Genomic DNA, 12278 nt, shown 5'->3' on the forward strand with positions numbered 1-12278 from the left:
ATGTGTCGGAGTGATGAGTCGAATGAAAATAGTTTAGAAGAATTAAAATTCTTGCGGTTTTATTCGAATTTGTAATCAGAACCTATTTTTGATTTGCGTTGAATATATAATATTTAATTTATAACAAAAAAAAAATATTTGTGGTAGTCAAATGGATTTTCATCCCTCAGTAGACATGAGACAAAAATGAACCGAGACAATGTAAAATGTATTGATGAAAACAATGAAAACGTTCCATAAATAATTGTTTATTGCTGAAGAAGTCAGAACTTTTTCTCTATGGTTAACAGTTATGACTTAAAACTTAAAAGTAATGCAGATTACAACATTAAACAAAAGACATTTATATGTTCTGTGGACACCTTTTTGTTTGTTTTCTATTATGCTGAAAAATAAAAATAAAAATATTTTCAATAAAATAATTGTAATGGGCTTTTTTAACTCTAGTGTGTCCACAATGCCACCAATATACAAATATAAATGCAATAAGCCTCTCTCTGTCAATAAAAGGGCAAGAGGAGAGCAAAGTACCAAACTTTTTCTCTCAGGGTTTCCTCTCAATAATCTCAACTTTGGCCTCTGCTTTCTTATGTTCACCTTCTCCTACTCTTCTCTGAAAACCCCATTTCCTATTTCCAAAACTTTCTCTGACAAAAGTGCAAGAACACAAAATGTATGCAGATTCAGGGTTAATGCTCCGTTACATGCAAAACTGTTCTCCAGATATTCAACAATTTGAAGACCTCTTCAAATCATACAAGCTCTCAGATGCTGAAATGGTTAGAATTTTGATTCTCCATTTTTTTTTTCACTCTCTACGTCATCTTTTGAATGCTCGTCTTCTTCTTTTACTTGTGATGACTATTCTTTTTTCTTTAGTTGATTTATAGATTTTGTGTTTTCCTCAGAAGATTCTGATAGGGGGTTGGTCTTTCTGATGTTATCAACTTCTTTCTTCCTCTCTTTTGAAGTGTCAAGAAGATGAGAAAAGCAAATTTGTCTACTAGTGAAGTTGAATTTTCCAGAGACAAAAAAAAAAAAAAAAACTTGTGGTGTGAACTGTTAAGTGGCTGTGTGGCCACTTGATGAGATATTTTTGTTCTGCTGACCTCACCACAAGTGTGTTTTGGCTGCTGCTGAGAAAGTTGAGTAGAAAAAAATTAGGTCTTTTTTTGTTCTTTGGACAGAAGAAAAAGGAGAATCTTTTTTGATAAAACAGAATCTTCTTGTGCAGCAAAAAGCGAGTTCTTTCTTTTGCCCGTGAGAGATTAAAAATAGTTTTCTCGGGAAAACCAAAGAAACCCTTTTTTTTTGTTTTTTATGAGAGTGGTTTCTTTTTCACATGAAATTCCACAATTTCTGGAACATGAGAGATTCCGTGTTCTTCAAGACTTTGTTCTTTAACCCTTAACAAAGAAATGGGTTTGTTTCATTGGCTCCACTAAAAGATTCGCTATACCCTTTCCACTTACAAAAAGATCCGTACTTTACTGTCTCAATGTCTCGAACTATGTTCTGTTCTGTTTTGTGTTGTGGTCTTTGATTCTGATGTTACTTTGTGATTGTGACTTTCTCCAGAACAACGCTTTTGCTGAGTCATCAAACATGCATGAGTATGATATCGGGGAAGAAGGAGATCTGTTCAAAGCTCCTGATCCAATTCTTGAAGAACCAATCTTAGCCGTTGATCCACTCTCAGCTGCTTTAACCATGATCTCTTGCGGTGAAGACTCTTCGCAAGGGCTTTGTGAGCTTCCTGATCTCGATCTCGGATCGTTACAAAGTGGTCAGCAGCTTCTTGACAAAGCTTTCTATGAATGTGAGCAAGATCTCATGATGAAGTCAGCTATGGAGTCTTCGTTCTCTGATGTGCTAGACATCAAGAACATCTCTGATGTGTTAGATGTCAAGAACGTCTCTGATGTATTAGACATCAAGAACGTCTCTCTGGTGACGGCTAGCAATGAGAAGCAGGATATGCAGAAGAGCGTAAGCTCGGGGAATTTGAGCTCTATGGATTGGTCACAGGCACAGCAGGAGGCTGTTGTGATTCAGAACTTTCCTGATTTTGCTCAGTTAGATTTCTGTTCTGATTATGGGATGCGACGAGCCTTTAGTGAAGGTGACATACAGGTTCGAACAATTCTGTGAACCTTTATTTTGTTAAATCCTTTTTAGAGTCTAGATGTATATGAATAGTCTGATTTGAGTGTATTTTCTTGATGAGCAGAAGCTCGGGACTGGTCTTGTTCCATCTCCATTACATAGGATTATTGTGAGCTGTACTTCGGAGGAACGACGTGAGAAGCTATCCCGATACAGAAACAAGAAGAGCAGGCGAAATTTCGGACGCAAAATCAAGGTATACAAAACAAAACACTTAAACATCCTCTGATTGATTTATTAAGAATCTCTGATTGATTTATTAAGAATTTAATAAATGTTTATAATTTAATTTACTTTTTACTTTATTATACACTTTCCAATAATTTTCCACCAATAAAATTTAATCAATTCAAATATTCTCAATAAATGTTTCTCAAAAATATAAAAAAATACTTTAACAATATAGAAAATCTATCTTTGTGAAACAAGAAAAAAATCTAAAAATCTTACTTTCGGGAACGGAAGGAGTACTTATCATAATCATTTAATTAGCTATAAAAAATAAAAGTTTTGAAGACCCCTAACTAATTGAGAAGTAATCTCTTTTTTTTTTTAACTCAAAGTAACCTGTTTGGTTTTAGTATGCTTGTAGGAAAGCTCTGGCAGATAGCCAACCGAGGATCCGAGGAAGGTTTGCGAAAACAGAGGAGAGGAAGTAGAATCGTTTCAAATAAAATGGTGATGGGAGTGAGCAAAAGGAAGAATAAGGAGACAAGACCCATCTCCTTAGAAACTAGTTTTGTTTTGTTATATATGTATGATCATAAAATGTTATATAAGCATTCAAATTAGTTTTTGTATATTAAGGAATTCTCTAAATAAGCTTTTTAAGGAAAGAAATTGTAGCTACATCATGTAATGGCGGTTAGATATGTAGATATATATATACATATATACATATATGTATCTATAATTCTATATAATTATTTATTAGATAATGTGAAGTAAAAAGTGATTTGATGTTTCTTTGCTTGTAAGCACCGCAACAAGTTAGATTTTAACTCCTTTCTTATTTACAGGTTTCAGAGAATTTGCAATTTCATTCTATTCCTTTTTATCATAAAGGAACACCAATCATATAGTTTTTTTTTTGCCATCTCACCAATCAGATAGTTATTGAATCAAGCAGATAGTTTTTGTTTTTTGCCATCTCACCAATCAGATAGTTTTTGAATTTAATTTTAGAGAAATTTTGTTCTAGTTCGTTTAATAATCCTCTTGCAAATTAGAATTCGATTTGAATTTATAAGAGAGAAATCAACAAGACAATTGGGACGGATCCCCAAAGTGATTTCCCAAAGTGATTTCAACCACTCGTAGTTTTTTTTTTTTCTCAACCACTCATTTACTGGTGTCTCTTCTTTTCTTTACCAATTGCACATGTTTCTTGCTCAATAACTAACTCCCTTTGGTGTTACTGCGTTTTGGATGGAGCTTATACTAAATATGCAGTACATAACAAATGCTGTGAACACATGACATGTGATCACTATCAAAAATAAAACATTCTTTTGGCGTTTTCAAACTACTCATACTAGTTTTTACTCTGTATTTAGATTAATAACCCCAGTGTTTTTTTTCACACAAATCATCCAACGAATGTTATTTTAATTAAAACTAGATCTCGACCCGCACAACCGAACGGATTTTTGTTTTCATTTATTTTTATATAAACATTTTATTTTCAATTCTAAATTGGTATATATTATAATGTATATGTGTCTATCAATTTTTAAAACATAATAAGTTTACGGTATATTTTTTTCATTGAATAAATTGTTTCAAACTTTCACATGTATTTCTATCTTCTTCTATATATATATTTTCGAATTATTATTTCACTATTAAAATCGTAACTATATATAAAGATTAGTAAAATATTTTTTTATTGTCATATTCAAAGATATTGTAACATTTCACAAATTTAGAAAATGTTTTAAAAAATAAAATTTTCGCTTCATAGATTTATATTATCGAGTATATAATTAAACATTTAGTTTTCGTTTAAGTTTTAAAATAAACTATATAGTTTAAAATTTGTTTTCATTGGTTTAAGTTAGTAAAGATTAATCATTGTTAGATAATATGATTTTTTTATTTAAAAAAAAATCTTTATAATTTTAAAAGTTAACATCGACAAATATTTAAATAATTAACATATGGAGGTATATTATTTTACCATTAAATTATATCTATTTAATTTATACTATCTATAAATTCAATGAATCTTCTATTGTTTAAATTCAATTATTGATACTCAATAAAAATTTCTGGCATGCCCAAAATTTAGATGATAAGATTAGAGATTAAATGTAATATGACTTTATAAGAATATGTTCATTAGGTCTATTTTTTAAAAAAATCACACAGGATTCAAGATTGTCACTTCTGTTTTAATATATAAGATATATCAATCAATACCCAGAACAATCGGGCAACGGAACAATTACACATCCGGCCGATTTAGATCATCCATCGAATTTGATCCAAAAGACTTGGATTCTCTTGACCAACTGGTTTGAAACCCAATAAAGAACAACAAAAACACGTACTAAAAAGAAACAAAGTTGAGTAACGAGTTCGAGGAAAAGTATACTAACAAAAAAAAAGTCGAACTTTTTTTATTAATTAAAAATCTTCTAAAAGAAAACGAGGAGTTTACTTAAAAAGAAATAAAAAAGGTTACTGAGTTTTATGACAAAACAAGAGCTCGCGAGTACAGTATAGTTAAATACCGTACCATGTAACTTCCAGTTTCAGTTTCAGTTTCAGTTCCATAGTTCTTGGAGATTGTTATAGGTTCTAATAAAAGAACATCAAATAAAAAGAACACACAGGTTTGATTTGAAAGAAAATGGATGAAACACCAAACTAAAAGAAAAGAAAAGAAAAACACGAAGAGAGAATCGGTCTAAAAACTCTAATAAACCAGAAGACAAGAAAACGAGCAAGGAAGGGAAGAAAGGCATAATCGCGCAAGTTAGCCTAATTACATGATTCTCCGGTAATGTGCACACGTCTCAAGTCCGAAACCAATCTCTTATATATATATATATATATTTTTTTTTCATCTTTTAGTATTTTCTTCTCTGCCCTTCGTCGTCGTCGTCTTCTCTCTCTTAACAACTCTGTCACGCTCTCTCTCTAAAAGTTCCTCACCGAGCCAAAAAAAAAAAAAAAAGAAAAAGCTTTCGTCTTTCGTCTTTCGATTCAGCATTCCGTTTAATTTCCTTATCCAAATCAAAGAAAAAGGAATCAACGCATTCTTGTTTTCTTCTGGGTTCTTATAGTTTCTAGAGAGAGAAAGATAAAGTAAGGATTTTTTTATCGAGAACAGATCTCTCCCCCTTCTCTTCTTGACCAAAAAAAAATCAATTCATCTGCAATTGAATGCGATCTGCGGCAGTGGGTCAATCTCGGAAGGTGCGTCTCTGTTTGATTAGTGTTAGTTCAATCAACGACCTATATCTGAACTTTTGAGGCGAGATTAGGGTTTCGTGAAAGGGGCTTCCTAGAAGAATGATTATCAAACGGAAACTAAAACGAATGCCGAGTTTGAAACGACGTAGTAATGAGGCTCCTCCTCGGAAGAAGAGAAAGGCGAGTTACTATTACCCTCTCAGTCTTCTCGGAGAGATAGGCGCCGGGATAGTTCCGGGGAAACTCAACGGGAAGAATGGGTTCTCTGCTTTGTGGTGCAAGGAAGTGTCGTCTCCCGTTGAGCCTGAGTCAAAGTCTAAGAGGATAGTTATTGATCCTGGCCGTGGAAGGGATCGTACGGCTGGTGTTTCTCGGCCACCGCTTGTGAGGACGTCAAGGGGGAGAGTTCAGGTGCTTCCTTCTCGGTTTAACGACTCGGTTCTCGAGAATTGGAGGAAAGATAGTAGGAGTAGTGGCGAAGAAGAGCGAGAGGAAGAGAGTGAAGAATGCAGGAAGGAGAAAGTCAAACCTAAGTTCATTCCTAGGAACCATAAGTATAATAGTAGTGCACCGTGTCATGATGATGATGATGAGGATGCGGATGGAGCGATGGTGAGGTATAGTAATGACATGAGGAAGCATATGAGCAGCTCACGCACTAGTACGCTTGAGGAGGCACGTCCTAAGAAAGAAGGTGTTTATGGGCCTGAGGATTTTTACGCTGGTGATTTGGTTTGGGGTAAATCTGGGAAGAACGAACCGTTTTGGCCTGCTATTATCATCGATCCAATGACGCAAGCCCCGGAGCTTGTTTTGCGGTCTTGTATACCTGATGCTGCATGTGTCATGTTCTTTGGTCACTCCGGGACAGAGAATGAAAGGGTAATGTGTATATTGTCTTCTTCTTCTATGATTGTTATTAACTTGAATTTATGTAACAGGACTATGCATGGGTTAGAAGGGGCATGATCTTCCCATTTGTGGATTATGTAGACAGGTGTGTCCCCGCTATAATCTTACAAAAATATGTTGTTTGTTTTACATGTGGATATTTTGCTTAATACTTACTTTCTTAATTAGGTTTCAAGAACAGTCTGAGCTGCGTGGATGCAACCCTGGTGATTTTCAGATGGCACTTGAAGAAGCTCTTTTGGCAGACCAAGGATTCACAGAGAAGTTGATGCAGGATATCCACATGGCCGCTGGTAACCAACCGTTTGATGATTCTGTATACGGATGGATTCAAGAAGCTGCAGGCTCGAGCCAATATCTTGATCACGTTGCTCCAAGCCAGGCAAGTTTCTCTTTTCTTGGGGTTCCTTTTCGAGCATGTATAGCTTATTCCTTTATTTGTTTGCAGGACATGTTGAAGAAATATAGAAATCCAAGAGCATGTGTAGGATGCGGAATGGTTCTCTCTTTTAAGATGGCAAAGAAAATGAAAGCTCTGCTTCCCGGAGATCAGTTATTGTGTAAACCTTGTTCAAGGGTACGTAAAGTTTCTTATATTCTCCTTCTTGATTCAGTTTCAATTCAGTGTGCTCAAAACTAATTATTGTTGCAGTTGACAAAACCAAAACAGGTTTGTGGTATATGCACAAAGACATGGAATCATTCTGATAGTCAGCGCTGGGTAAAAATACAATACAAATCATGTTATACTATTGCGGTCAAGAATCACCTAATGTTTTCTTCTTGCAATCTTACTGTTTGATTACATAACGGTGAATCAGGTGCGTTGTGATGGTTGCAAAATCTGGATTCATGCAGTGTGTGATCAGATATCACATAAGCATTTTAAGGTACATGTCCATGTTGTTGCTCTTTATCAAGGTTATCTTGTTCCCTGTTGCTTGCTTGTGCTGACATCAGATCTCATTTGGAATAACCTGAAGGACTTGGGGGAAACAGATTACTATTGTCCAACATGCAGAGCAAAGTTTAACTTTGATCTATCAGATTCAGAGAAACAAGACTCAAAATCCAAGTAGGTCTATTTACTTCCAACTTTTTAAATTCTTACAACAATTGAATTACCGAATTCTAAAGTTGAGAGTTTTCTGGTGGTAGACCTGGCAAAAACAGTTCTTCCCCCATGGTGCTTCCTGACAAGGTTATTGTTGTATGCACCGGAGTTGAAGGCATTTATTTTCCAAGCCTTCATTTGTAAGTTTACACAGTCTGATCTTAATTTCTCCTGTGATCTTTATTTCACATTGTTCTCCAATTTTTCCGGACTTTTATGTATCTATGTTGAATGATTTAGAGAGAGTATTCTTACTCCATTTTTGGTATATTTACAGAGTGGTATGTAAGTGTGGATCTTGTGGACCTGAAAGGAAAGCACTTAGTGAATGGGAAAGGCATACTGGTTCAAAAGCAAAAAATTGGAAGACTAGTGTTAAAGTTAAAAGCTCCAAGCTGCCTCTAGAAGAATGGGTCTGTGCTTATTTTCCTCTCTTTCTTTTGTACTTGTCCTATCAATTACATAAAAGTTTGACTGCCATATATTCGTTCACTATGCAGATGATGAAATTAGCAGAGTTCCACGCAAATGCTACTGCAGCTAAACCTCCTAAACGACCTTCTATAAAGCAGAGAAAGCAGAGGTTGCTTTCCTTTCTTAGAGGTATTAAGCAAATCGGATCTCAGAACTTAGCAAAAGGTTTATGCTTTCGTTATGCGTTGTTAATGTTGGCTTGTTCTTTCACCATTGGCAGAGAAGTATGAGCCGGTCAACGTGAAGTGGACAACGGAGCGATGTGCAGTATGCAGATGGGTTGAAGATTGGGATTACAACAAGATCATTATCTGCAACAGGTACTGTTCTAAAATGCATAGTTGCTCTAAGCTTTTCATAAAAATCATATATTATTGGTGAAAAGCATGATTTGATAGTTGTTTTCTTGTAATATTAGATGGAAATTATAGGACTTGTGAAACATGATCTAATACCATTGAAAATGATGTCTTCTTTCTCTTTTCTCAGATGTCAGATTGCTGTGCATCAGGAATGCTATGGAACGAGAAACGTTCGTGACTTCACATCATGGGTCTGCAAAGCCTGCGAGACACCTGAGATCAAACGAGAGTGTTGCCTCTGTCCTGTAAAAGGCATGTCGTTTCTTATTTGTTCACGCATACTCTGTCCTGTAAAAGGCATGTCGTTTCTTATTTGTTCACGCATACTTAACACGGTCTTCTTAGTTTACTGTTACAACTAGTGGCACCTATGCATATTACTTATAAAGAGAATTTGTAGCATTGTTGCCTGTCAACTAACTTTTTTGCCGATTTTTGTGTGCTGATCAATAGGAGGTGCACTGAAGCCAACTGATGTGGAGACACTGTGGGTTCACGTGACATGTGCTTGGTTTCAGCCTGAAGTATGTTTTGCGAGTGATGAAAAAATGGAACCAGCGTTGGGGATTTTGAGTATTCCATCAAGTAATTTTGTGAAGGTACTATATATGTTATTACTCTCATTTGATGGTAACTTGTCCCTATCCTATATGCAAAACTGAAAAAGCAAGAGACTATTCTCCTTTTTTGTAATAAAATCCAGATTTGTGTGATATGCAAGCAAATACATGGGTCATGCACTCAGTGTTGCAAGTGCTCTACTTATTATCATGCCATGTGTGCCTCCCGAGCTGGCTATAGAATGGAGGTAACAACTTTTTTACTTTATCTGACTTCTGCGTTTAATTCTCTAAGATACTATGAGTTTGTTTGGTAATAATATATGCACATTTTTGAATGTAGTTGCACTGCTTGGTGAAAAATGGTCGACAGATTACAAAGATGGTGTCGTATTGTGCTTTTCACAGGTAAATAAATGGTCTTATATATATTCTGCTGCAATGTCGTTGCAATCTGATTTTGGATTTATAAGTTTGGTGTTCCTGTGTTGTTTAACTTTTTTTTTTCTGGGTGTAGGGAGCCGAATCCAGATACTGTGCTAATAATACAAACGCCATCAGGGGTCTTCTCTGCCAAAAATCTTGCTCAAAACAAGAAGAGTACAGGTTCGAGGCTTATTTTAGCAAACCGAGAAGAAGTTGAAGAGCCCCCTCCAGAGGAGGCTGTACCAGTTGATCCATTTTCTTGTGCTCGTTGTCGAGTTTTTAAAAGAAAGGTTAATAGCAAGAAGGTAAATCTTTGGAAAACTCTTTATGCATAGGTTTGTTCAGTGAGCTGATCCATTATGTGTGTGCGGCGTGCTTGTGATTGTACAGAGGAGTGAAGAAGAAGGTATTCCTCACCATACAGGAGGACCACGTCATCATCCTTCGGCAGTCATCCAAACTCTGAATGCATTCAGGGTAAGAATTTTGCTCTCTGTAGTGCTGCTAATAAGCAAAATGCATGCCTTAAGACTGAAGCTTTTTTTTTTTGGTTAAATATAATTTGTGTAGCATGTGGCAGAAGAACCCAAATCATTTTCCTCGTTCAGGGAACGGCTTCACCACTTGCAGGTAAAGCTTTTACATTAAAGTTTGAAAGAGATTATGTACGTGTATCTTGTTGTATTATCATCTAGTCACGAGTTTCATGTCTTGTGACAGAGGACTGAAATGGATCGGGTGTGCTTTGGTCGATCGGGAATACATGGATGGGGTCTTTTCGCTAGAAGAAATATTCAAGAAGGAGAAATGGTAGGCAGAGAGCCATCTCAACATAACAGTACCTCTTCGTTTCCTTGCATCTGTTGTGTGAAGTGTTGAAATGTATTTTTCTGTTCAGGTTCTCGAATACCGCGGGGAGCAAGTGAGAGGAATCATTGCAGACTTAAGGGAAGCAAGATATCGTAGGGAAGGGAAGGATTGCTATGTAAGTTGAATTCTATGGCTACAGTCTTAACATGAGTTTTTGAGTATAGATTTCTGAAACCTTTATGTTTGTTTTGAATATGTTGCAGCTGTTTAAGATAAGTGAGGAAGTAGTGGTGGATGCTACAGAAAAAGGGAATATCGCTAGACTAATAAATCATTCGGTAAGCAAATCAATCATGTAAATTCATTGAACAGAGAGACTTGACTCTAAAAACACTAATTGGTGTGTTGTGTTTTGGTGTGATGCAGTGTATGCCAAATTGCTATGCAAGGATAATGAGCGTAGGAGATGATGAAAGTCGGATTGTACTGATTGCCAAGGCCACCGTACCTACTGGGGAGGAGTTAACGTATAATATATACATCACTACTCTCTTTACACAGTTAACGCATTTTGGTTCATTTACTAAATATGACTGACATGGTTGGTTGGTGTGTGTGTGTTTGGCAGATATGATTATTTGTTTGATCCAGATGAGCCGGATGAATTCAAGGTGCCATGCCTATGCAAATCTGCCAACTGCAGGAAATTCATGAATTAGAGAAAACTTTGTAGCTGCTCTTTTACACTTAAGAAGAAGAAGCCAAGAAGCTGACTACTACTGACACAAGAACATGTTGCACTCCAAGCTTGAATAGGACAAACTCAGGGAGCTTAAAAAGCTGATGAAATAGAACCTTTACAGCGACACCTCTTTTTTTCGGATACCCTAATAAGGCACTTCTTCTGTTATCTCTAGAAGCTCCAAGTTGTTTTGTTTTTGTAGGTAGAAAGAAAGACGAGAGAGGTTTGTAGCTTAGTCATTTCTTATAATCCCATTTCTGTATAGCTAACTCTTCAACACCTTTTTCCTTTTTAGGTTCTTTTTTTTTTTCTTTTTCAATGACTCAAATATCAAAAAGCAAACAAAAAATAGACTTGAAAGCACCTTTTTTTTTATCTAATGTTTTATTATTTTCTTAATTTACGAAACGATGAAAGAAAGAGGGCACAAAAAAAGAGGAACAGAAGAAAGCAAATGGATTTTTGAGAAGATAAACAAAATTGCAAGCAATCCTTCATTGGATTTTTGAGAAGATAAACAAAATTGCAAGCAATCCTGGATTCTGTTATAAGTAAGAAGAGAAGAGGAGAAATTGATGTGTATTATTCCATGAGTAATGAGTTTTTTATATAGGATTACAATAGCTTGTGGACAAAGCCACTTGCAGAACAAGTAAAGCTTGGAGAACAAGTATATTTAAGACTTGTCATAATGACATCACCATAATATTCATAACACTTCCCCTTGATGTCCATTATGCGCGTAAGATGCTGCCTTATTAAAAACTTCATCAGGAAAACCCAATAGAAAAAATCATGGTTAAAGGAAAAAGAGTGCAGCGTGCAATGACTTCCCCTCATGTGTACATGCGTCGAGATCTTTGAGACAACGTAGTTCAATAAGATGAGTGAGCTTCTTGAAAGTAGCAGGGGTAGCGTTTTGGTGAATGAAACAACCAAATATTTACTCGAACGAACTTGTAGGAAACGAACTTCGCCATTCTTCAGTGGTACATGAGTCTTCATGATCTGACCATTTCTTGGATTCTTTTTATTTCCAAAACTTTAGAACAATGATAGATTTTCATCTCCCAAATTGTAACATTCTCTTTGGGTGTCTATCTTTTGTGTGTTCTTTGTTGCCTCGTTAAAACCTTGTCATGAAAAAACCCAGTGGGATAAAAGCCATGATGAGGGAAAAGAGTACAACCACACATATTTCACATTTCTTCTCCGGAAAGCAATATCTTCAGGATATGCATTCCAATCAGAGAAATCTCCTTTTGAAATTGAGAATATTGTAATACTCTTTC

The 12278-nt window shown here is 35.7% G+C and overlaps 2 protein-coding genes across 6 annotated transcripts; both read left to right on the forward strand.

The window, feature by feature from the left end:
* Positions 1–499: 499 nt before the first annotated feature.
* On the forward strand, positions 500–3015 carry LOC106315459 (putative zinc finger protein CONSTANS-LIKE 11). Of its 4 annotated transcripts, none has more exons than XM_013753191.1 (4): positions 500–779; positions 1579–2133; positions 2231–2362; positions 2759–3015. In XM_013753191.1, the coding sequence occupies exons 1-4, from the start codon at positions 672–674 to the stop codon at positions 2774–2776; spliced, it is 813 nt and encodes a 270-aa protein (XP_013608645.1). In that variant the 5' UTR covers positions 500–671; the 3' UTR covers positions 2777–3015. The 4 variants fall into 4 exon arrangements, with proteins under 4 accessions (XP_013608645.1, XP_013608644.1, XP_013608646.1 ...); XM_013753190.1 differs by having other exon boundaries at positions 501–779; positions 2748–3015; XM_013753192.1 differs by lacking the exon at positions 500–779 and adding an exon at positions 1128–1482 and having other exon boundaries at positions 2748–3015.
* A 2243-nt stretch (positions 3016–5258) lies between these two features.
* On the forward strand, positions 5259–11295 carry LOC106315455 (histone-lysine N-methyltransferase ATX5). Of its 2 annotated transcripts, none has more exons than XM_013753186.1 (23): positions 5259–6468; positions 6528–6583; positions 6667–6880; positions 6947–7075; positions 7151–7219; positions 7320–7388; positions 7482–7573; positions 7657–7752; positions 7890–8025; positions 8113–8215; positions 8307–8406; positions 8576–8700; positions 8902–9047; positions 9152–9256; positions 9352–9416; positions 9526–9739; positions 9825–9911; positions 10005–10064; positions 10155–10244; positions 10333–10419; positions 10508–10582; positions 10671–10771; positions 10873–11295. In XM_013753186.1, the coding sequence occupies exons 1-23, from the start codon at positions 5686–5688 to the stop codon at positions 10961–10963; spliced, it is 3093 nt and encodes a 1030-aa protein (XP_013608640.1). In that variant the 5' UTR covers positions 5259–5685; the 3' UTR covers positions 10964–11295. The 2 variants fall into 2 exon arrangements, with proteins under 2 accessions (XP_013608640.1, XP_013608641.1); XM_013753187.1 differs by having other exon boundaries at positions 7169–7219.
* The last annotated feature ends 983 nt before the right edge of the window (positions 11296–12278 follow it).

This window comes from Brassica oleracea, chromosome C9, assembly GCF_000695525.1.
Source record: "Brassica oleracea var. oleracea cultivar TO1000 chromosome C9, BOL, whole genome shotgun sequence".
NCBI classification, from domain to species: domain Eukaryota; kingdom Viridiplantae; phylum Streptophyta; class Magnoliopsida; order Brassicales; family Brassicaceae; genus Brassica; species Brassica oleracea.